Below are 25,922 nucleotides of genomic sequence, written 5' to 3'. Positions count from 1 at the left end.
CAGTGTTGCGGCAGCTGTGGAGCCTGTGGAGCCTGGGGACAGTGATGAGGAGGAAGCTGAGGAAGAAGACAACGACAACAGGGAGTCAGTCATACAGCAATATTTCCAGTGACACACAGGTGAGAACATTTTCAGATTTTACATTACATTCACTGTCACACGTCTTCCTCTATCCTGTGTGTAATTACTTGGGATTATTTGGTAATTGAGTTGTTTCTTTCCATTACGGTTTCACAGGTGTTGTTACCAATGTGTGTCATCTACTTGCATCCTTCAAGGACTTTTGATGTGTGACATTGGTATGTTGCTTTTACATCTCACAACGCATTTTCACACTGTCATTGATATTACATTTTAACAAATCATAGACTGACTCCAGATTGTTTTGTGTTTCAAGGGTGTTTATTGCAGTGCTCAGAATTGGGAGGGGGTTGTTACATGGTGATGGGTGATGGCAGAGGAATGTCCATGGCAGAGTCCCGTCTATTAGTCTCACAGGTGCACTGAGCATAGGAAGAGGAGCTGGGGCAGTTCAAGTATGGACAGGGTAACAAAGTGGGGCAGTGGGAGGACAATCAGGGTGGTCTCATTTCCTGGCGGGTGTCTTGCCATCTTGCTCTGTCCTGTTCCTGGATCTCAGGGACCGCTTGCGGGGTGGTTGTCCGTCTGCAGGGGGTGGGGTGCTGGTGTGGTGGTCCTGTGGCGGGGCGTCCTGTCCACTAGCACCAGCGGAGGTGGTGGGCAGTTCATCGTCCTGGCTAGTGTCAGGGGCCCCTTGGAGTGCCACGGTGTCCCTCAGGGTCTGCTGTATGTCCTTCAGCACCCCTACGATGGTGCCCAGGGCGGAGCTGATGGTCCTGAGCTCCTCCCTGAACCCCAAATACTGGTCCTCCTGCAGGCGCAAACTTGACCAGGACCGTGGCCTTCGTCTCCTGGGAGTGGTGGTATGCTCCCATGATGGAGGTGAGGGCCTCGTGGAGAGTGGGTTCCCTTGGCCTGTCCGCCCCCTGTCGCACAGCAGCCCTCCCAGTTCCCCTGTGTTCCTGTGCCTCCGTCCCCTGGACCGTGTGCCCACTACCACTGCACCAAGGTCCCTGTTGTTGTTGGGGTGGTGGGTTAGCCTGGGTTCCCTGTAGAGGTGGACACACCGCTGATTGACCAGTCCAGGGTAGGGAGGTTTGGGCCCGCTGGGTGGGTGCTGTGCTGGTGTTACCAGAGGGTGGAAGGTCAGTGTTGGGCTGTGCCTGTGCGAGGGGAACCGACTGTCCTGAGTCCCACGATGGTCCGGGCTGGTCATCAGGCTCTAGTAGGGCAGAGCTGCTATCGTCACTGTGGGCCTCTTCTGGGGGTGGAGTGGTGTTGTCTGGACGCTCTGGTGTGGTGACGGTCCTTCGTGTTCCTGCAGGGGCATAAGAGCATGATTATTGCATGTGTGTGTGTCATGGTGTGCAATGGGTGGGTGAGCGTGTACCCCAGTGCTAGCATTCCTGTGTGGGGGCTTGTGTGATGATGGTTAGGGGGTTGTTCTGGGTATGTGCAGTGGGCATGCTTAGGTGATAGGTGTCCATGCTTCGTTGTGTCATGCAGGGCTTGGTGTTGGGATGTGTAGTTTGTGTTATTAGTACATTAGTGAGGATTTGGGGTGATAGGGGAGGGTGTGAGGGTGGGGGGGTGTGATAGCATGCAGGTAGGGTGGGGGATATGTTAGTTAAGATTTGACTTACCAGTGTCCCATCCTCCACCGACTCCTCCGAGGCCCTCTGGATGCATGATGGTCAAGACTTGCTCCTCCCATGTTGTTAGTTGTGGGGGAGGAGGTGGGGGTCCGCCGCCAGTCCGCTGAACCACGATGTTGTGCCTGGAGACCATTGAACGCACCTTCCCCCGTAGGTCGTTACACCTCTTCCTGATGTCCTCCCTATTTCTTGGGTGCTGTCCCACAGCGTTGACCCTGTCCACTATTGGTCGCCATAGCTCCATCTTCCTAGCTATTGATGTGTGCTGTACCTGTGAGCCAAATAGCTGTGGCTCTACCCGGACAATTTCCTCCACCATGACCCTGAGCACCTCCTCGGAAAAGCGAGGGTGTCTTTGGCGTGCCATGGGGTGGTGTGTGTGATGTGTGGGGCGGTGTGAGTGTTGATGTGTGTGGTGATGTGTCGTGGTGTGTGGTGTTTTGTGCGTGGATGTTGTGTTGGTGATGGTGTTGTGTGCCACTGCGTGGTGGGATTGTCTGATCTGTGCTGTGTCTCTGGCCTTCGTGAATTATTTTTGTTCGTAGGGGTTTGTGGGTGATGTGGGTGTGTGTTTTATATTGCGTTGGGTGTGTGGGAGTGTTGTTTGTATGTGTGTCAGGTGTGTGTATTTCGATTTGTCCAATGTGGCGATGTTTTGGAGATGTGTGTGTATTTTGAGCGCGGCAGTGTGTACCGCCAATGGAATACCGCTGTTGAAAGACCACCGCGTGGATTCGTGGGTCGTAATAGCATGGGCGTGTTTCTGTTGGCACGGAGGTGGAGGTTTTGTTATCACCAGTTTATCACTGACCTTTGGTGTGGCGGTCTTGTGTTGGTGTCTGAGTTTCGGCGGTTTCCGAGATGTGGGTCATAATAGCTGTGGCGGAATTCCGCGGCCGTGGCGGGGTTTTGGCAGTCTTCTGCACGGCGGTAAGCGCCTTTTACCGCCAATATTGTGATGACCCCCTATATATCTATATATGCATAATCCCACTGCACAGTGCAAATACCCTCTGTGTAATCCATCTTTTGCAACATCACTGTGCCTGCACCAAATCACTGACTGCACAACACCATGGACATATTCTTTCCTGCAGTGCACCACAGTACTAGATAATGTGTAGGCACTGGACAAGTAATAGTTGTTTGTGGATGAAGGTATTATGAGGAAATGCAGCTGAGTCCCCTGCAAGCTAACCTGTCCTTGTACAGAAAATATTTCGACAAGAACTGACAAAGTCAATATGCCTTGCTTATATAACAAATGCAAAAAGCATTTCTAGATATCTTTCTCTTGTAAGATACAAAGATTTTCCAGGCCACGCAGTCAAGAGGCTGAGCATGGTTATAAAAGAATCTGACACTTTTATTGGATGTTATTACATTAGTCCACTGAAGGTTTCGGACAGTCAAAGACCAGCACAACATTGTTGAGCCTCTCTTGGGCTTTTCATGCCTAAAAGGTGATTTTAAGGCAGTTGCAGATGGAACCAGCCCACTTTAACAGCATAAAAGAAGATCATGCATGTAGCTCCCAGTTTACACTGCTACTCTTACATTAGCCAATCACCAGGCACCAATGACAGGCACAGTCCCATGCTGTAGCTCCTGTCATGCATTTTTGAAGCTGGAAAAATCGCAGATGACTACATTTCCCATGAAACTGTGTGTGCCCCTGTGTGCGCCCCACAAGCAGCTTTAGGGTACAGCCATTAGACTTGGCATGTCAGAAGAAGCCTTGCAGTGGTGTTGAGAGTAGGGATTCCTTGGTGTAGAGTTCCACCTAGACTATGACAGATGTGACACACTGCGGCCAAGGATATCAATAAATGGGCCTTGGACTGCTCAGAGCTACTCCCATATTAGGCATCCAGTGTGGGATGCATGTAATTTGTGCTTGTGGGTTGGGTTGCAGTCTACTGTCTATGGCCTACCGCTTTGAAATCTACATTGGCAACAAGGGCAGATCTCTGACCGCCCGCACTATCAGTGCTGTTGGTGAGTGCTGCTCACTAACGCTCCAGCAAGTGTCTTCCGGGCATAGAGCCCCACTTGAGTGGAGGTGTGGTGCGGGTGACCTCTCCTCATGGGCATCAGCAGACTCTTGTGCTGGCCGGCTCGCTATTCCTGCACAGCTACCTGTCTAGATACACCACTGACTGATGGGTCCCTGCTGTCCCTGAAGCTGGTGGAGCTGCAACTAGAGAAGGTGCCATCTTGTGGTGTGTGGCTGCTTCCACAGAAGAGGGGACGGCAGCCATTGCATTCTATGTGAGAATCCGCTGGGGGCTGGACCTCACTATCACATGCAGGCCCCGGAGAATGTGAACTCCAGGCAAGTTGGAATGCAGCCAATACCTTGAATAGAATAACAGTACAAAAATGCAAGGCCAACACATGCTTTCTCATAGTTGTAGGCCTCCTCCTTGCCTTACTGAACCCAGCCTGCAGGCAAAGCCCACCTCCTGTGGGGGTTTGGCATCTGCACCTTGAATCTACCTCTTGGCCTGAGGGTGGCCATCTGGACACACCCCTACCCCACCTGCTAACTCGGGATGGAACTCAGAAGCTATTCCCTGTGGTGTGGTTCACACCGCTCTCCTCTGTGACACTTCAGTGATTGCTGATGATCCGAGCCAGCCCCATCAATAACCATTCCTACCTCTGCAGCAGTGCTGCCTCCCTTGTGGGTAAGAAGACTCAACCGTTATTTCTGTGCACTAAGGAGACAAATGATGCCATTAAGAGGTCATTGCTGCTGCACTTGGAGTGGAGCAAGTTTACGCTTTGTTTGAGAAACTCCTGGGGAAAGGTAAAGACAATTACGAGGATGTTGCTGTGGCAGCATTCAATGCCCATCGTAACCGGCAGCGGAACCCCGACTATGAGTGGTTCAAATGCTTTTAGGCCAGCCAATACAACAACAAAATAATTGATAGATTCTATGCGCAGCTCAGAGCCCTAGCGTGCACGTGCATCAACGATGACCAGGCAAAGGAGGTGGAAGCACAGCTGGTTCAATGGTGCCATTCATCTGTATTTAAACGCCTAATATTATACCAGTCAGGCATCAAACTAGAGGATATTCCAATCTTGGCAAAGTTATATGAACTTGCCAACAGCTGTGATGACAAGATGGTGTTAGCCTTAGGGGAAGGTACCACATCCACAGTCTTATCCAAATCAGAGCAGATCAAAAATGCAATGGTTGACTATGTGTACACGCAGTCAGCCTTAAATCCGCCAGCACATCCACAGCACTCGACACAAGGTCAAAGGCACAATTATGGGCTAGATCTCCATGCTCCAATAGTTGCCCGGCAAAGGGAAAGGCATGCTCCTGATGTGTCAAAAACAACCCAAGTGTGCCAGAGAAATGACAAGGGGGGAAAGCCACAAGCATGCTAGCACCTCATGCAAGCACTTTAGCAGCTGACCCTTAATGACAACTGTAGGAGGCTGGACTGGCTTGTAGTGAGTACCAAGGGGTACTTGCACCTTGCACCAGGCCCAGTTATCCCTTATCAGTGTATAGGGTGTCTAGCAGCATAGGCTGATAGATAATGGTAGCTTAGCAGAGCAGCTTAGGCTGAACTAGGAGACGAGTGAAGCTCCTACAGTACCACTAGTGTCATATGCACAATATCATAAGAAAACACAATACACATATATACTAAAAATAAAGGTACTTTATTTTTATGACAATATGCCAAAAGTATCTCAGTGAGTACCCTCATTATGAGGATAGCAAATATACACAAGATATATGTACACAATACCAAAATATGCAGTAATAGTATTAGAAAACAGTGCAAACAATGTATAGTTACAATAGGATGTAATGGAGACACATAGGGATAGGGGCAACACAAACCATATACTCCAAAAGTGGAATGCGAACCACGAATGGACCCCAAACCTATGTGACCTTGTAGAGGGTCGCTGGGACTATTAGAAAATAGTAAGGGTTAGAAAAATAGCCCACCACAAGACCCTGAAAAGTGAGTGCAAAGTGCACTAAAGTTCCCCAAAGGACATAGAAGTCGTGATAGGGGAATTCTGCAGGAAAGACACAAATCAGCAATGCAACAACAATGGATTTCCAGTCGAGGGTACTTGTGGAACAAGGGGACCAAGTCCAAAAGTCACAAGCAAGTCGGAGATGGGCAGATGCCCAGGAAATGCCAGCTGTGGGTGCAAAGAAGCTGCTACTGGACAGTAGAAGCTGAAGATTCTGCAAGAACAACAAGGGCTAGGAACTTCCCCTTTGGAGAACGGATCCCCCACGCCGTGGAGAGTCGTGCAGAAGTGTTTTCCTGAAGAAAGACTGCCAATAAACCTTGCTAGCTGCACATCGGGAAGTTAGGGTTTTTGGATGCTGCTGTGGCCCAGGAGGGACCAGGATGTCGCCAATTGCGTCTGGGGACAGAGGGGGTGTCGAGCAAGACAAGGAGCCCTCTCAAAAGCAGGCAGCACCCGCAGAAGTGCCGGAACAGGCACTACGAAGTGGAGAGAAATGGTGCTCACCCGAAGTCGCACAAAGGAGTCCCACGTCGCCGGAGGACAACTTAGGAGGTCGTGCAATGCAGGTTAGAGTGCAGAGGACCCAGGCTGGACTGTGCACAAAGGATTTCCGCCGGAAGTGCACGGAGGCTGGAGTAGCTGCAAAAGTCGCGGTTCCCAGCAATGCAGTCTGGCGTGGGGAGGCAAGGACTTACCTCCACCAATCTTGGACTGAAGAGTCACTGGACTGTGGGAGTCACTTGGACAGAGTTGCTGGATTCAAGGGACCTCGCTCGTCGTGCTGAGAGCAGACCCAGGGTACCGGTGATGCAGTTCTTTGGTGCCTGCGGTTGCAGGGAGACAATTCCGTCGACCCACGGGAGATTTCTTCGGAGCTTCTAGTGCAGAGAGGAGGCAGACTATCCCCATAGCATGCACCACCAGGAAAACAGTCGAGAAGGTGGCAGGATCAGTGTTACAGAGTTGCAGTAGTCGTCTTCGCTACTTTGTTGCAGTTTTGCAGGCTTCCAGCGCGGTCAGCAGTCGATTCCTTGGCAGAAGGTGAAGAGAGAGATGCAGAGGAACTCGGATGAGCTCTTGCATTCGTTATCTAAGGAAATCCCCAAAGCAGAGACCCTAAATAGCCAGAAAAGAGGGTTTGGCTACTTAGGAGAGAAGATAGGCTAGCAACACCTGAAGGAGCCTATCAGAAGGAGTCTCTGACGTCACCTGATGGCACTGGCCACTCAGAGCAGTCCAGTGTGCCAGCAGCACCTCTGTTTCCAAGATGGCAGAGGTCTGGAGCACACTGGAGGAGCTCTGGGCACCTCCCAGGGGAGGTACAGGTCAGGGGAGTGGTCACTCCCCTTTCCTTTGTCCAGTTTCGCGCCAGAGCAGGGCTAAGGGGTCCCTGAACCGGTGTAGACTGGCTTATGCAGAAATGGGCACCATGTGTGCCCATGAAAGCATTTCCAGAGGCTGGGGGAGGCTACTCCTCCCCTGCCTTCACACCATTTTCCAAAGGGAGAGGGTGTAACACCCTCTCTCAGAGGAAGTCCTTTGTTCTGCCATCCTGGGCCAGGCCTGGCTGGACCCCAGGAGGGCAGAAGCCTGTCTGAGGGGTTGGCAGCAGCAGCTGCAGTGAAACCCCGGGAAAGGCAGTTTGGCAGTACCAGGGTCTGTGCTACAGACCACTGGGATCATGGGATTGTGCCAACCATGCCAGGATGGCATAGAGGGGGCAATTCCATGATCATAGACATGTTACATGGCCATATTCGGAGTTACTATTGTGAAGCTACATATAGGTAGTGACCTATATGTAGTGCACGCGTGTAATGGTGTCCACGCACTCACAAAGTCCGGGGAATTGGCCCTGAACAATGTGGGGGCACCTTGGCTAGTGCCAGGGTGCCCTCACACTAAGTAACTTTGCACCTAACCTTTACCAGGTAAAGGATAGACATATAGGTGACTTATAAGTTACTTAAGTGCAGTGTAAAATGGCTGTGAAATAACGTGGACGTTATTTCACTCAGGCTGCAGTGGCAGGCCTGTGTAAGAATTGTCAGAGCTCCCTATGGGTGGCAAAATAAATGTTGCAGCCCATAGGGATCTCCTGGAGCCCCAATACCCTGGGTACCTCAGTACTATATACTAGGGAATTATAAGGGTGTTCCAGTTGTAGGAAGTTGGCTCTGTATGCACTATTTCAAAGTAAGGAATAGTATGCACAGAGTCCAAGGGTTCCCCTTAGAGGTAAGATAGTGGCAAAAAGAGATAATACTAATGCTCTATTTTGTGGTAGTGTGGTCGAGCAGTAGGCTTATCAAAGGAGTAGTGTTGAGCATTTGTTGTACATACACACAGGCAATAAATGAGGAACACACACTCAGAGACAAATCCAGCCAATAGGTTTTGTTATAGAAAAATATATTTTCTTAGTTTATTTTAAGAACCACAGGTTCAAATTCTACATGTAATATCTCATTTGAAAGGTATTGCAGGTAAGTACTTTAGGAACTTTGAATAATCACAGTAGCATATATACTTTTTACATAAAACACAATAAGCTGTTTTAAAAGTGGAGACAGTGCAATTTTCACAGTTCCTGGGGGAGGTAAGTTATTGTTAGTTTTAGCAGGTAAGTAAATCACTTACAAGTCTCAGGTTTGGGTCCAAGGTAGCCCACCGTTGGGGGTTCAGAGCAACCCCAAAGTTACCAGACCAGCAGCTCAGGGCCGGTCAGGTGCAGAGGTCAAAGAGGTGCCCAAAACACATATGCTTCAATGGAGAGAAGGAGGTGCCCCGGTTCCAGTCTGCCAGCAGGTAAGTACCCACGTCTTCGGAGGGCAGACCAGGGGGGTTTTGTAGGGCAACAGGGGGGACACAAGTCAGCACAGAAAGTACACCCTCAGCAGCGCGGGGGCGGCCGGGTGCAGTGTGCAAACATGCATCGGGTTTTCAATGGTTTTCAATGAGGGACCAAGGGATCTCTTCAGCGGTGCAGGCAGGCAAGGGGGGGGCTCCTCGGGGTAGCCACCACCTGGGCAAGGGAGAGGGCCTCCTGGGTGTCACTCCTGCACAGAAGTTCGGTTCCTTCAGGTGCTGGGGTCTGCGGGTGCAGGGTCTTTTCCAGCCGTCGGGACTTTAGGTTCAGGCAGTCGCGGTCAGGGGGAGCCTCGGGATTCCCTCTTTAGGCGTCGCTGTGGGGACTCAGGGGGGACAACTTTGGTTACTCACGGTCTCGGAGTCGCCGGAGGGTCCTCCCTGAGGTGTTGGTTCTCCACCAGTCGAGTCGGGGTCACCGGGTGCAGTGTTGCAAGTCTCACGCTTATTGCGGGGATTTGCAGGGGTCTTTAAATCTTCTCCTCTGTAACAAAGTTGCAGTTCTTTTGGAGCAGTGCCGCTGTCCTCAGGAGTTTCTTGTCTTTCTTGAAGCAAGGCAGTCCTCTGAGGATTCAGAGGTCGCTGGTCCTTGGGAAAGCGTCGCCGGAGCAGGTTTCTTTGGAAGGCAGGAGACAGGCCGGTAGGTCTGGGGCCAAAGCAGTTGGTGTCTTCTTTTCTTCCTCTGCAGGGGTCTTTCAGCTCAGCAGTCCTCTTCTTCTTGTAAGTTGCAGGAATCTAAATTCTTAGGTTCAGGGGAGCCCTTAAATACTAAATTTAAGGGCGTGTTTAGGTCTGGGGGGTTAGTAGCCAATGGCTACTAGCCCTGAGGGTGGGTACACCCTCTTTGTGCCTCCTCCCAAGGGGAGGGGGTCACATTCCTATCCCTATTGGGGGAATCCTCCTTCTACAAGATGGAGGATTTCTAAAAGTCAGAGTCACCTCAGCTCAGGACACCTTAGGGGCTGTCCTGACTGGCCAGTGACTCCTCCTTGTTATTCTCATTATTTCTCCTGGACTTGCCGCCAAAAGTGGGGGCTGTGTCCAGGGGGCGGGCATCTCCACTAGCTGGAGTGCCCTGGGGCATTGTAACACGAAGCTTGAGCCTTTGAAGCTCACTGCTAGGTGTTACAGTTCCTGCAGGGGGGAGGTGTGAAGCACCTCCACCCAGAGCAGGCTTTGTTTCTGTCCTCAGAGAGCACAAAGGCTCTCACCACATGAGGTCAGACACTCGTCTCTCAGCAGCAGGCTGGCACAGACCAATCAGTCCTGCACTGAACAATTGGTTAAAATTCAGGGGGTATCTCTAAGATGCCCTCTGTGTGCATTTTTTAATAAATCCAACACTGGCATCAGTGTGGGTTTATTATTCTGAGAAGTTTGATACCAAACTTCCCAGTATTCAGTGTAGCCATTATGGAGCTGTGGAGTTCGTTTTTGACAGACTCCAAGACCATATACTCTTATGGCTACCCTGCACTTACAATGTCTAAGGTTTTGCTTAGACACTTTAGGGGCATAGTGCTCATGCACTGGTGCCCTCACCTATGGTATAGTGCACCCTGCCTTAGGGCTGTAAGGCCTACTAGAGGGGTGACTTATCTATACTGCATAGGCAGTGTGAGGTTGGCATGGCACCCTGAGGGAAGTGCCATGTCGACTTACTCGTTTTGTTCTCATCAGCACACACAAGCTGGCAAGCAGTGTGTCTGTGCTGAGTGAGGGTTCCCCAGGGTGGCATAAGATATGCTGCAGCCCTTAGAGACCTTCCCTGGCATCAGGGCCCTTGGTACCAGGGGTACCAGTTACAAGGGACTTACCTGGATGCCAGGGTGTGCCAATTGTGGAATCAAAAGTACATTTTAGGTGAAAGAACACTGGTGCTGGGGCCTGGTTAGCAGGGTCCCAGCACACTTCTCAGTCAAGTCAGCATCAGTATCAGGCAAAAAGTGGGGGGTAACTGCAACAGGGAGCCATTTCTTTACACAGTAAGCCAATGTAAATTGGTATAATTGGTCACTAGCCTGTTAGTGACAATTTGAAAGAAATGAGAGAGCATAACCACTGAGGTTCTGGTTAGCAGAGCCTCAGTGAGACAGTTAGGCATCACACAGGGAACACATACCTATAGGTCACAAACTTATGAGCACTGGGGTCCTGACTAGCAGGGTCCCAGTGACACATAACAAACATACTGAAAACTTAGGGTTTTCACTATGAGCACTGGGCCCTGGCTAGCAGGATCCCAGAGAGACAGTGAAAACACCCTGACATACACTCACAAACAGGCCAAAAGTGGTGGTAACAAGGCTAGAAAGAGGCTACTTTCTCACAACAACCATTCTGAAAGTGGGACACCAAGACCACCCACCACAGAAGAAGAAGGGGCCAGCAAAGATAAGTGCACCTCGTCAGCATGATTGTTGGTCCTTTGTTATGTTCACTAGTGTGATTTTTAGTCTGGGGGAATGCTGAACTCCTGTAACCCGTGATCAAGGCACAGCTGGGCCAAAACACATTGGGAGAAGGCAGTAATAAACACTTTCTGTTGCAAAACCTACAGCGGTGTCTGAGCGTATCTATAGTTTATAGATACTGTATATATATATATATATATATGTATATATATATATATATACATACACACACACACACACAGGAAAAGCATTTTTTGTGTTAATAATAACTTTGGTAAATTTAGCCTGTTTTGATGAATCTCCGCTAAAAATCCCACAAATGTACTATTCTTTGACTAATTAGTGCATGGAAAGATTTGGGGTGATCCATGAAGCAGGGGCCGAGTAAAATGGGAGGTCTCGAAACTCAAAATTCCCATGCCTTTTCCAAGGCTATAGCAAAAACTGCTGAATGGAATAACATCAAATTTGGTAGGAAGATTAAGGGTCAAAAATATTTGCATGTCCAGATGGTTGGATCCACAAGATGCTTGAGAGACCTTTTTTGCGATTTTTGTTGTGATCCTGCAAGACTCCCACAAGATCGAAAAAAACAAAAACAAATTGGGAGCCCAGGGCTGCATTGATTAATGAAGGGGAGGGAAGGTGTGCGGACCACTCCCTGAGTAGTGTTAGGCCCCGGGGAGTTCACCCTTGGGATTGCATTACATAAAAGAAGAGGGCATGCAGCCCCCCTCCTAAAGCAATTATAAGTCCTGGGGAGGCCACTCTGCAGCCAAATATGCACAAAAACAAAGAAGGGGCGTTGCATGGCTCCCATACTGAAGCCTTCAAAGGCCATGGTGACACCAGTCCCCGGGCTTTATCTTTAATGGTAGGAGGGGGCATGGGTCCACCCTCCACAAGACTTTTTAGGCCCCGGCTAGCCCATCCATGTGGCCGGTTCACTTGCTATGTCCAGAGGAGCCAACCCCCAGGACACAGGAGTTTCCCTGTCTGCACAGGTGTAGGCAGGTATACTTGTGGTTGCTCCCGCTTGGCGCAAGCAAACACAAATTCTGCTCCCAGCAGGTGGGAGTTTTAAAAATGCTCCCGCTGGGAGCTGATTTAAAATCTGTTTCACTGCCCGTACTGATGCGAGCAGGAAAACAGAACAATAGATTGCTCCCACCTGGAGGGAGCATGCAAAGATAGCTGCTCCCTCGGGGTGGGAGCAATACTGTGGGAGCTGGCTGGGGGTTGCGGGGCCCTGGGGCTCCCCTCAGGGCACACATCATTGTGTTTGTGGTGGGTACCCCAGGTTAGCCCTGGAGCACCTACCTTTAACTAATGAAAGCCCCAGGAAATGGGGTCCCTGCACCAAAATAGGCTCTGAGAGGGGTGCCACATGCCCCCTCCCTTTTAAATAGAAAAAACACATATAAGTTCTGTCCCTTTTAGCGCTGCCCCTTCCACGTTAGTAGTATGCAACAGTGTTCCTGCCATTTTCCAGGCTGATGGACAGTGTGTTTTCTATACAATCGCACAATGGAAAATGGCCGAAATCCTTGATGGAGGTGAACACATTCTTGATTCATGGGAGTTCTATTTCTTCTGTATTGACTGTCCAAGACGAGTGGGTTCTTTCTTGTCATCTCCTGGTCTGAAGACAAAGTCCATGGTTCTCCCCTCTAATTGCTGCTGAGTATGCATCGGTGCCAAATCAATCACAACCTCCGCCTGTTTGGCCCTGCATTTATAGCATGCATTGGCATTGCCGCCATGTTGCACTCTGATGTACAGTGTATTTTATCTGCAACTGCACATTGAAAAATGATCTGAAATCCTTGACATGCATCATTGATTTATTGGAGTGCTATCTCTTCCGTAGTGACTGTCAAAGACGAGTAGCTCTTTCTTGTCATCTCCTAGTCTAAGGGCAGGGTCTACAGTTCTCCCTTTTAATTGCTGCTTGGTATGCAAAGGCACCAAATTACCTACAAGCTCCACCTGTTTGGCCCCGTCCCTTCCACCTTCATAGTATACAATAGTATTCCCGCCATTTTCCAGGCTGAAGGACAGAGTGTTTTCTTTACAATTGCACGTTGAAAAACAATCTTAAATCCTTAATGGAGGTGAATGCATTGTTGATTTATTGGATCACAGTCTCTTCTGTATTGACTGTCCAAGACGAGTGGGTTCTTTCTTGTCATCTCCTGGTCTGATGGCAGAGTCCACTGTTCTCCCTTTTAATTACTGCTAAATATGCAAAGGTGCCAAATCACCTACAAGCTCTGCCCATTTGGCTCCACCCCTTCCAAATTAGTAATAAGCAATGTTGCTGGTTCCGTGTGGGTTGGCCATAGGGCCTGGCCACAAGACAGACCCTTTTGCCAACCCCCTGCTGTGCACTGCCAAAGGAAATGCGTGGGGGAGAGTTGGCTGCCTGTGGGGGAGTTTGCTGAAAGGCCTGGCCCCAGGACAGGCCCTGCGCTGCAGTGCGTGGCAGGGGTTACCTTTATGTATTGTTATAAAATATTACTTTACGTAAAAAAAAAACTAGAAATTCAGTGAAATAAAAAAGGTTATGGCAACATTATAGTTAGCTGTGATAAAAAGATTTGGTTTTGTTTACAAAAAACCTTTAAAAATTACTGAAAAAATCTAAAGGTTAAACTAATGTTATAAGTAAGTGAATATGTCAGTGACAACATTAACGTTTTGAAATTTTAAAAAACACAAAAATTCGTCAGTAATATTTAGCAGAGCTAACTATAACTTGCACCCGCCATGCACTGGTTAGGACCTTACATATTATTCCACTGATAAAATGTTCTATGACATAATTTATGACATCACTGATGAAGTCTCAAATGAGATACTTGATGTCATAAACAGAATACAAGTGCTTAAACCTACACAGTGTGATAAAATCACAATAGCTAGGCTTTGGTTTCTTTTGTAATGTGATTACAAAATAGAATATGTGACACATTCAGTGTTTTCTCAAGTCAGTTACACTCTACAGTAGTAATAGCACCTTTGCATGCAGTAATACGTTTGTCTCACTGTTTATTAGTATAATTCTTCCACTATGAGTGTGTGCGTGTGTGCGTGTGTTTAGGTGTGTGTGTGTATGTATACCTGCATAATTATATAATATTAACAAACAGACTGTAAATGCTATGACTTATACAACAATGTATAAAATAAAGTGTGCTGTCTACAACAGGATGTGGCCATATTTATCATACTTATCTTGGAGGTGTATTCCGGCATCCCCCAAATCATACACTGAGAAGTTGGGAATGTTTGCTCATTCACTGATATGCAAGCAGCTAAGTAAGACTCTGACACTTTCAAAGTTCGCCAGGTGCAAATACAAAGATACTAACCTAGGGCCTATGACAGAGATATAAAGACTACTGACTGAAAATCATCTGGATTCTTTCCAGTATTGAAATATGTTTTCAAAGCAGTTCCTGCTACCATTACAATTACCTCTCTATAAAAGTCCTAGTGCATGACTTATGAGATACATTAGCTGATCCAGGCGACTAAAGTTATTGTGTTTTTGTACTTTTGGACAGGAACGAGCAGGCTCTTGGCTTTACCACCTTACAGTGATCCAGACAGTACCATCAGCTCTATTGTAAGCATTTTGTTTTCCTTACCCCCTCCTCTGACACAGAGGCTGTAAGGACTACCCGGAGATAATGATGATTTCCAGCTTTTAAGAGATTGGTTCAAAGTCTGCCTTAATAAACATCGCCAAACCTGTACAAGAAGCATTCACAAAGTTAGTATGACTGGATTGCTTTAGATGTAGGTGTTCCTTGTTAATCCAGCTATAAGCAACATGTTTTGCTACACAAATAGGAACACACACAAGCAGGCAGCAATATGCACACACACAGAGTCAAACAGCACTCATGCTAGTACATGCAGACACATCTGTGTTTGCATGCATAGACTGATGGTGTATACAAGGGTGAGTTACTTTGAATTTGAGATTGATAAACAAAAGCTTACCACTCGAGTCTCTGAGCCCTGCCTCGACAGCATTGCATGCCGTATTGCCTATGGAATGACTGCTAAGTGCCATGCCCAGTCTACCTGAGGTGCCCCCACTGTCTGTAGATTGTAGTGACATATGTGAAAGTTTGAGAAATCACACCGTGAGATAACAAGAGATCACTGTGGATGTATCTTCTTAATAAATAGGACTCTTTGTCACAAGGTTTGCAGACTTGATCCAGGTTTGCAGATGCAAAATCAGTATGCACATTTATTTGAAAAAGTACTTTTGTGAATCAAAAATAAGAATAAAAGAAAGTTCACAGTGAGACCATTCGAGTTAAATGTGTGCAGAGAGAACTATCTGCATGAGAGTAGGTGTATTGTTATGTCACCAATGCTGTCAATGCTGGGGTGGTTTGTGATGTCAACAGTGACACCCTTATGAAAAGGCTAGGGGAGAACAGGTGCAATGGCTCACGGGGATCCCCTGCACTGTTCATGCACTTGGCATGGGCAGTGCAGATGCCCCTCTCGCCAGCACCATTGCAATGTTCAGACAGTGAACATTTGCAAGGGTGTTGGTGCACCCTTCTGGCTACAGAATTGCTGCCGGCTCGATTACGAGCGGGAAACAATGCTGTAGCCTGTTTCCCGGTAGGCCGTTTCCACTCGCTGACCTAGCAAGAAACTCGTAAAAACTCCAGAAGGGAGGTCGCCATGAAGGTGGTGGCCACCCTTTCTGGAGTTTGCCAGATGGGCCTTCCCTTCTGCCAAAATTGAAAGAGGCCCATAGTTTCAGAGGAAAGAGCTACACAATATTTAGCACAGAGATCTTCTTAAATATTTATTTGTTTCAGGAGTGCCTAGGAATATCTGAGCTTTATTCGCGACAATTGTAACTTTATATTGGGAATTTAGGTTTCTGTAAATTAAAGTACACTTTCCTTTTGAAAAATGACATTGATTTATTAAGCCACTTGTGTACTTTATTAAGCGTTAGTATGTGCTTTGCAGAGTTTTAAGTTTCTAATCCATACCATAGTCTTGAGTTAGCCTTCTACTGCTCTGCCTTGCTAATTTTACGATGATGTGCTAAAGTGGTTTAACTGGACCACACTTGGGATCCAAGGAAAACGTCCTAAACAACACATCATAAACAACACAGACATTTCCCAACGCTTGCCTGAAAAATGACTGCCTTTTTCTCTGCCTTAACCATGCATCTGCCAAACTATGCATATGCGTGGTTAAGGCGGAGAAAAAGGCAGACAGCAGTCTAGTGGATCAGAAGAGGACGCAGTGAGGTAAGTGGGGCTAAGGCAGGGTTGAGGGGGCAGTTTTTAGGGGTGGATTTAGGGCTTATGTGGGGTTTGGGAAGTTTATTTTTTAGGGCTTAGGGTGGGTGGGGTATTGCAGTAGTTTATTTTTTTGAGGGGAGTGGGGGCTGGAGTAGTTTATTTTTTAGGGGTGGGGGAGGTTTAAGGAAAATTGGGAGGAGAGGATGAAGGATCAGGAGAGGATGCGGTGAGGTAAGTGGAGTTGGAGGGTAGCTTTTAGGGGTGGGGTGGATTTAGGGCCTAGGTTAGGTGGGGGCTCGGGTAGTTTAGTTATTAGGGGTGGGGGAAGGTTTTAGGGCTCAGGGCGGGTGGGGTGTGTCTGAGTGGTTTACTTATTAGGGGTGGGGTTAGTTTTGGGCCTCAGGGTGGATGGGGGCATTGGGGTACTTTTTTAGGCTAAGGAGGGGTTGTATGACACAACCATGCATGCCCTTTCCACAAGGCATGGGCAGTGCAGGGCCCCCCATGGACAGCCCCAGTCGCGCTTTTCACTGTCTGCTTAGCAGATAGTGAAAAGCACAACAGGTGCTGTTGCACCATATGCACCGCAACATTGCTGTTGTGGGCTGTTTCCTGCTGGGTTAGCAGATGGGAAATCTGTTTCCACCCGCTGAACCAGCGGTAAACTTGTAACAGGGGCCGCGGGAAGGACACCTCACTGATGGTGACCTGACCCCGGGACTTTGGCAGACAGCCTTTTCCGCCCGCCGAAGTCAAAATTAAGCCCTATGTCTCTATCGCTTTGCACAGTGGCATTTTAGAGATGTTTTTGAGGCTCTCGAAAGATATATTTCAAATGTTTTGTGTCAACCCAGTTTCGGAAAGCTTGTTTTGTTTCTTGTGGGATCAGCAAAATAACAAACAGGGCGCTGCAAAATATGGCTTACCCAGGTCCACCAAAATCTTTCAGACAACACTGAAGTAAGTTACTATTGCCAAAGTGCAAGAACTGAAAGCATGACTTTTGACAGCACCATAACACTCCTTTATGTGTGCATCACCTTCCGCAGTCCGGCTTTCAGCTCCTAGAATCTGTTTCATGGACATCAGTAGTGTTTTATAAATTGTTGGTACATTACATTACAAGTCCAGCACTACAGATGGCCTCCTACTGGTACAGCAACACTATCTGCTGAAAAATATTAGTAGGGACTATAAATAAAGCCTCAGAAGAAATAATGTTTTCTCTTGAGTTATTTTATTTTAAATGAAGAATAATAGACAACATACTACATAGCTATTACCTTTATTTGTATTCAACATTTAATTAAGTTACATATATATTATTTAAATGAAATTATTTTCCTGAAGTTTAAATTAAATAAATTAACATAAAGAAAAACATACCTAAATATACTGTAATAACTATTAAAAGTGATGTTTAAAATTAATTATAATGAATGTAATTTTATTAGACAAATTACCATTTTGTTTACATTCTAAAACAATTGCTAAAACTGTGTGCTATTTTTATATATTTATTTTAACATAATATTATATTTCTATATATGTAAAATAATGTAATTTAATGCACCATTATTTCCTATGAGGTTTTAGTTAAAGTGTGTTATTTTCTGTTTGAATTTGTAACAATACCAATGTTCTGGCTGTATGTGGTGTTGGATTAGTCAGAAGTAACTTGAAAAGTGCAGTTTGGGAACAGCAGTAGATTCACTCTTTTGTGGGTGGGTGGTGTCAGTCAATGAACGCTTCCCTGACCCCCAGTAAACCCCTCCTAACTCCTCCCTTATTTCCTCATTTTTAAGTAAGTAGTCCCCTTTTCCAACCACTACCCTGTATTCCCCCCACATTTACTACTAAAACACAGGGCCTCTTTCACAAAAGTATCCTACACTTTTGAGTAATTTACACTTTCAAGTAAATTTACGACTTTTTGCTGTTGACAAAATCTGAGTGTAAGTTACTACCAAAAAATACAGTAGTAATAATTTGAGTATTTTTTCAATTGTCTGTAATATTGATATCTATTCCACCATTATTTAGAAATACGTCATTGATATTTTGCAATCTTGTTAAAAGCACTTTTTCCCTTGATTTTTGTCCCAGTACTTTTGCTCCCATTTTTTCATCTCAACTTTTCTCTCCAAGCCTTTCTTGGGTGAAATCTTCTTCAGTGAATTATTTGAGTGTTTCAGGGTCTGCTCTGTTATGCTCTTCCTATTCTCGTCCGTCAAGTTCCATCAGTCCTGATTGCCCCAGAGGCTTTTAATGCATTTATATGGATTTTCATCCAATCTTTAAATCATCTTTGTAGACGTCTTCGGAAAGACTTGTCGCCTTCACGCTGTAATACGGTGTGAGTAGCAGAGTGAATATAGGAAAACGTTTTCCCATTTTCTGGCACTGGTACAGCAGAATGGTGTGGTTACTGCATCCTGTTATTGACGTGGGCCCGAAGTCGGGCCCTGCATCAGCTCCTCTCCCACCAAAGTGTATGACTCAACTCGTGGCCGTGGCAATTCCTGTCCAGTGGCCGGATTGGCTTTCCTATGTGACATGGATTCAGCTGCTGTTTCTATTCCTTTTGGGTGATTGCTGAAGGTAAGTGGACGGTGTGAGTCACTGTCTTTTTGGATGGCTGTGCCTATACTCATGCACCATGCGTCTTGCTCCTTTCTTTCACCCTCGTTGATTTCTCCTTGGGGTGCCCTCCCAGCACTGTGCTATGTGGGTTCAATAGCTCCAACGTGGGCAGGAAAGGGGCCAAAGGGAGGATTCAGGTCACATTATATTGCTGTCTTCTTGTTTCAGGTCACTTGGGACAGGGGCCGCCGGATTTCCACTATGTAAGGCAAGTCAAATTGCGCAGGGGGCACGTCGCAATGTTTCAAGATCCTGCCTTCACCCCGACCAATTTGCATTTAATTCCCTTGGTTCTACCTCATTTGTTCTTGGTAGATTTTGCCTTCTGTTTGTCTCGTTGATGGTTTCTTTCAAGATTCTGTCATTTGTTAATTGTTTTTTATTTTATTTTGTCTAGAAATGTTTTGCTTGATTTGTTTTGGGCTTCAGAGGGGTTTTTAATTCTTGCTTTCTGTTGCTTTCCCTCGTTGATGCCTGTCTTTTCTTAAGATGTCTGGTCAAGTGTCTGTTCTTCATTATTTTTGCTGGCACCGTCTTACTGCATACACATCCCTTTTTTGGGAGTTGGTATAAGGGCTTTGGGAGAAAGTTGCCCCTTTCATCCATTTAACTGTCACAGAGAAAAGCTCTCAGTACCGCTGCTCAATACGCTGCAGCAAGACACCTGACCTCAATGTGCCAAACGCCAGATCAACAGTGTCAGTGTGCACAGCCTTGCCATGCATATATTTATATATATTCACATTGTGATTTTATTTTGTTAATTGCTTTCCTGAATTTCTAAAAAACATTCTCCAAAATTGTATGGCTCTACCCACTACTTTGCAGGACTACACATTCTGCAAACATACAATTGTGTGTATTTTTATTTTTGGGAGAGTGCCTGGATGCTTTGGGACCACCCCGTCACTCGCCAGTCCCCATTGACTGATCATATTGGCCAGATCCGCCTATCCTCCAAATATCCTCTGATTACTTGGTGACTCAAGAGAGAAGTGCTTCCCCTGCCAATGGGATTTGTTCATTGTGAACACTGTGATGGGAGCACATACACAAAGACTGTAATGTGTAGTCCAAGACAAATGTTAACAAGAAGCATAGTGCCTTATTCGTTTAATGATTAATATTGCAATGTTATAATCCACATCAGAGTTTCATAGGAAAAACTGTTGGTTCGTCCACTGGTCTTTGCTAAGGCTATTATGTTCAGTAGGTTCATTTAGTATAGACTCCTCACAGCAAGACTGTTGTCACCAAATGTTGATGTTGTTGGTTGTGTTGGAGTCTCCTATACTCTTGGCCATTGTACATGCTGGGAGCTGTAAACTCTTCTCTGTGTCACCTGTTTGTAGGTGCATAAAATGCAGCAACTCACCAGTATATGATAATGTCTGGTTCAAGGTAGGGACTAACCTGAACAGGAAAACAGTCTAGGATACTCCAACACCACCAACATTCCCGGACATGCGTCTCGGTGTTATTGAATCTATACCAAGCGAACCTGCCAGCCATAATATTCTTAACTGGAAATCGGACCTCTTTCCTGGGCTTTTCATGCCCCTCAACATTCTTTAACTTCAACAGTTCTCTTTTACTATTATGAGCAGGCCAGAATTAAGCAATTGGATTGGCTGTATCGCGTTATTGTGTGACATGTCCTCAACCTCCTCCCTTCCCTACTCCTCTGCGCACACCATCATCTCACCTTTGTTCTTCATCACCAGTATCACGATGAGCGCTAGCAGCAGAAACAGACTGGAAGCAGCGGTCACCGTGTAGGGAAGATGGAAAGAGGGTGTTCCCCCTGTAGAAGGCATCAAACACCAGTCAGAGGGATACGTAATGACACAGATTATGTCACTTCTCTTCCACTGCTATAATTACGGGTTACATACATGTACATGCTTGGTAAATCTTAGGTTTTGACCCTGAGTATCAGGGATTTTGGTTCAAACACCCCCAATTTTCTCCATATACATGAAAAACGATTTCGTAACTTGCATTTTTTAAATCAAACAATGAGTATGTTCTACGTAGGTTCTCCATACATAAGAAGACAGGTTTATTTGCCAAAAAACAAACTGAGGAACAGTGGGAAATAAACCCAAACAGATATCTCTGAAAGGTGATGAATAGTCATACTGTAGAACTGTTTAATAAAGGGCTAAATGACAAAATAATATCTTAAAACCGGCAAACGTAAACATTTTAAAGAGTAAAAGAAATTGCGGTTTAATGTGTTCAAAAAACAAAAAAGGAGAAATACGCTTGTTGTGGGAAATACAAGGAGGACAGGAGATTGATAGTCTATTTTCCATTTCTATGACGACCCAAGAATGAGGGACAAAGAGCTGAAGCAGAAAAGTTAAGGAGGATTAGCAAGCAGTAAAGGGGCATTGGGACACAGGGGCAAGGATAGGAAGTTGCTGTTTGATTTGCAAAACTTTCAAACACAGAGGAAACGATCTGGAACAAAGCGAGACAGGAGGAAGGGTAGTGTGGAACGAGAAGATGAGCTAAGAGACCAAAGGTGGTTAATCCCAGTACCTACTGTGTCCTAGTGGGTGCCAGTGGGCACCTGTGGCACACCTAGCAGGGAAATGTCCTATTGACACTCTCGAGCAGCTTCCCCCCCAAGGCGTGTGCCTGCTCGCTCAGTGCAGAGAGAAACACGAAGCTCACTCTTCCCTCCATGGAATCCAGCATACTGCAACATAAAGTAATGCAGAGTAGCTTGTTTGTTGGTACTGCAGGTTGAGACAATGACATGTTTGCCACCTCTCTATGAACATAAAAAGCTCAAGGAATCACTTATATTTTTGGAATTTTCTAATGTCATCCGGCAACTTCTGATAGTTACTAAAACCCTATAAAAATAACTGTTGATGTTAGCAGAGCTTCTGCGTCTGCAGTAGTACACATTGTATTAGACCGAGTGGGTGATATATATTTGAAAATAGTTCCAAAGGCTGTTCTTCTGCTCTGGCCAAAACCCAATGTTACCCCCACAAAATACCAAGCCAAAACGGTGCAGAGACCCCGCAGTCTTTAAACACAACTGTGAAAAAGAAGCACAGTAGTTCTTATACTATGTTTGAAACTCTGAACCAAAGAAAAACTCGAGACTTCTGTTTTTGTGAAAGGCTGTGTTTTGCTTTTTGATGAAAAGAAGTTACTTACAGAAAAGGTTCTGAAAGAGAACTTATTTTCCTAAGTTTTAGAGTGAGTTGGTAAAAAACAGTTTTATCTTGAAAAAGTTTCTATGTATGTGGCTGTTTAGCCCTGGAGCAAATTTACATTGCCTCCACAAAACAAAACGCAATTAAAAACCTGCCTGCCTCCATAGGATTGTGGGTATGCGAGTGCACTGCTGGGAGCCCATTTTAAGCCTCACTCTGATATTCTCCAGTGGGGCAGTGAGCATACTAGTAGTGGGAGTGGGCTGTGCCAGTGGCATACGTGCCTTCCTAATCTGCCTTCCGACCATTTCTTCAAGCATTAGCTACTCTTTACCTGGCTGTGGTCAATACTGCCTTTACTGAAGTCGCAGACATTTTGTTTATTTTTTCCATCCACGCAGGTTCATGGAGCACCCTCCATGCATGAGCATGGCATCTCAAGATACAGATAAAACCTGACCAGACCCTCCCACATTCAAGAAATTCCACTGGCTCTCCCCACACATCAGCATCACCTTCAAGATCTGCTGTCTCATTCAAAGCTGTGACCTCTAACACACTCCCTGACGCTGTGACACACGCTTGAGAACACCAGTGACCTCAAGACCTGCAGCAATGATAGCGCGCTAAAAACAAGTGCAAAAAGGGGAAACATGCCTTACTCTGCAGTGCAACCAATATCTGCAATGCATCCCACTGCATGCCAGTCACATAGAAGTGATCATGGGAGCAGCTGTAATGTCGGCGCCTCCGACATACAATTGGTATTTTTAAATAAATGAGTCCTACAACTGTGTTGTTTTAATGCGTGGTCGAGGGCGGCTCGTGAAGGCTACCTAGACTCGCACTCCCCTCATGCGCAGCCTCACTGCCTGCCTCCAGCCACGCCTTTATTATTTATGTCGGCCCTCCATAACCTCAGGGTAAAACCATCATTAACAAAACTATAGGGTAACCAAACAAACCGGCAGAAGCGGGTTCGACACCCTCCCCCAATGGTAGTGTCCAGCGACCAGTTGCGTCACTTGAACGCAACACTACATACCTTCTAAAAATAAAATAACTGAAAATGCACAACAAAGCATTAAGTCACCCATCCACCAGATGGTCGCGTAGTCTTATAGAAGGAGCTGGGTTGTTGCGCAGATTATATTGGGTAGCCTCTGATCTCGACTAGAGTCACGACAAGGGATAACATCATGGTCTGGAGCATGCGTGGTTTCAGGTGACACTTCAGGGCACGGGATACTACTAGGGTCCTCATCAGGTAGCGATATCATGTCACTGTCTACATATGGATTAGGTACACCCCTGGTGACAACAGTGGAAGGATGGAACTTCTTGAAAAGGGATATGTTGCGGGTGATAACAACAGTGCCGTGTTGCGCCACCACTGACGATCCATGTCGAGGGATGATGGTCCAAGGAGTGGTGCCAAACAGCATGCAGAACTTACTTCCAGACGCCAGCTCTCTCAACAGTACTCAGTCACCAACCATGTGGTCTGGCGACACCGCTTGTCTCTTCCTGCTTGCATAGTTGTTCGTGGCTAGTCGTCGTTCTTGAACTTGATCAGGGTTTATGGATGGAGGGACCCAAGAGCAGTGATGTGGGATGGAATTAACAGCAGCTCGCCCAAAAACGACATGTCCAGGGGCTTGGTTAGTCGTAGAATGATGGGTCTGGCGATAGTTCCCTAAAAACGAGTATATGGCATAGTCACTGGTTTGACCACTATCGTGGGAGATGCGTATCACTTTGTTTAGGGTTCTCATAAAACGTTTGACTTCCCCATTAGCCTGGGGCCATCGTGGAGTGATTTGACGGTGTCAAACACTGGTGCTCTCAAAATACCCACCCATCTCCTGACTTTGGAAAGGCGGACCATTATCAGTTTTGATTTCAGAGATGAGACCGTGTGTGGCCATAATCTTCTCCAAACAGGAGATTACTACATCAGATGTGAGAGCCGGTATGATCTCCACCTCTGGGTATTTGGAGAAGGCATCGATCAAACCATGGTGTGACAACCATCCGGGAGACTCCCAAAATCAAGACTCGCTGACACCCAGGGTTCTTCCGGGCCTGTCTCTGTTTCAACTGGGACTGGTCGGCTGGGCTCACCAGAGGCCTGGCACCACAAACAAGATCTCACCACATTCTCCACCTGTTCATCAATAAGGGGAAACCATACTTTTGATCTCGGATGGTTTTTGGTCTTGACCATGCCTTGGAGACCATTGTGAGCAAGCTACACCACTCTGGCAGTGAGAGACGACAGTATGACCAACCTGCACCCACTGAGCACACATCCATCAGTGTCCACTGTAAGTTCATCTCAAACATTGTACAAACTACCCAGAACACTTTGGGAGTCAGACGTTAGGGTGGGCTGTTGTTTCTTCATGATGTACCACTCATTGGTCCGTATGGCAGTTAATACCTTTTGTAAACGCTCATCAGCTTTGGTAGCCTGAACAACCTCGCTCACCGAGAGCGGTAATGGTTGAGACCGGTCTGACACATACTTGACGTACTCTTCCGTTTCTTGGGCATCATGTACTTCATTCTCTGACTCGGCTCATGGGTGCCTTGACAGATAGTCTGCAGGGTTCTCGGACCCAGGACAGTATTCTAGCTGACACCTGTAATCCTGTAATTGGAGCATCCATCTCTCTATCCTGGTAGGAGGCTTAGATGCCGTGCCGTTGAACAAAGGTATTAGGGGTTTGTGATCCGTTGTCACTACGAAAGGGCGACCATATACATAGATGTGAAAATGTTTACAGCCCTAATGCATAGCGATGGCTTCCCTCTCTATTTGAGAGTATCTTTGTTCGGTCTCAGTTAGCGATCTGCTGGCGTAAGCTACTGGGGACCAGATCCCCTCACCTTGTTCTTAGAATAGCACAGCTCCTAGTCCTTTTGGCCCTACATCGACGGCAACTTTAGTTTTTTTCTTAGGGACAAAATATCTCAGTGTAGTTTCACTGGACAAAGCATCCTTAATAGCCTGAAATGCTGCTTGTTCAGCCGAGCCCCATGTCCAAGATTTGGATGCTTTGGCCAATTTTCAGAGAGTATGTGGACAGGTCCTTTATGAATCGGCCACAGTAGCTTACCATACCCAAAATACTTAGAAGCTCGGTCACGTATGTGGGAGGATGTGCATCTTTGATGTTGCTTACTTTCGCTGGGTTCGGTGCAATGCCACTGGCTGAGAATACATACCCAAAGAACTGTATTCTGTCTTTCAAGAACTCGCACTTCCTGTGATGCAGCGTTAGCCCAGACTCCTGGACCTTCTGAAGCACGCTTCTTAGACGGGAATGGTGTTCTGCAATGGTGGGTGCATGGACCAGGATGTCATCACTGACATTGATCGTCCTTGGTAGATATGCCAGGAGTTCCTGTATCACATTTTGGAAGACTTCAGCGGCGCTGGAGATCCCAAAATTCAAACGTTCATAACTTCTCAGCCCAATGTGAGCAGAAAATGTTGTGATGTAGCGCCACTCCTCTGACAGCACCAGCTGGTGGTATCCTGATCTTAAGTCCATCTTTGAAAACCAACAAGACCCACTGAGCTCACCAATAATGTAATCGATCGTGGGTGTTAAATGTCTCTCCTGTTTGATGGCTGCATTCAGGAGGCGCATGTCCACACAGATGCGGACTTCTCCAGGTTGCTTGGGTTTGCGTGCAATGACGATTGGTGACATCCACGGCGTTGGTCCTGTCACTCTTTCTATGATACCCGCC

At 46.6% G+C, this 25,922-nt stretch overlaps 1 protein-coding gene across 1 annotated transcript in view; it reads right to left on the bottom strand.

Moving 5' to 3' along the window:
• Positions 1–25,922, bottom strand: part of LOC138268495 (junctional adhesion molecule-like) — a 147,047-nt gene that overhangs the window by 15,432 nt on the left and 105,693 nt on the right. Inside the window, exon 3 of the mRNA XM_069218202.1 lies at positions 20,687–20,785. Coding sequence (XP_069074303.1) covers positions 20,687–20,785 — 99 coding nt within the window. The remainder of the gene's footprint in view (positions 1–20,686; positions 20,786–25,922) is intronic.

The sequence above is a fragment of the Pleurodeles waltl genome, chromosome 12 (genome assembly GCF_031143425.1).
Source record: "Pleurodeles waltl isolate 20211129_DDA chromosome 12, aPleWal1.hap1.20221129, whole genome shotgun sequence".
NCBI lineage: Eukaryota > Metazoa > Chordata > Amphibia > Caudata > Salamandridae > Pleurodeles > Pleurodeles waltl.
This window is presented reverse-complemented; position numbering and strand designations above follow the sequence as displayed.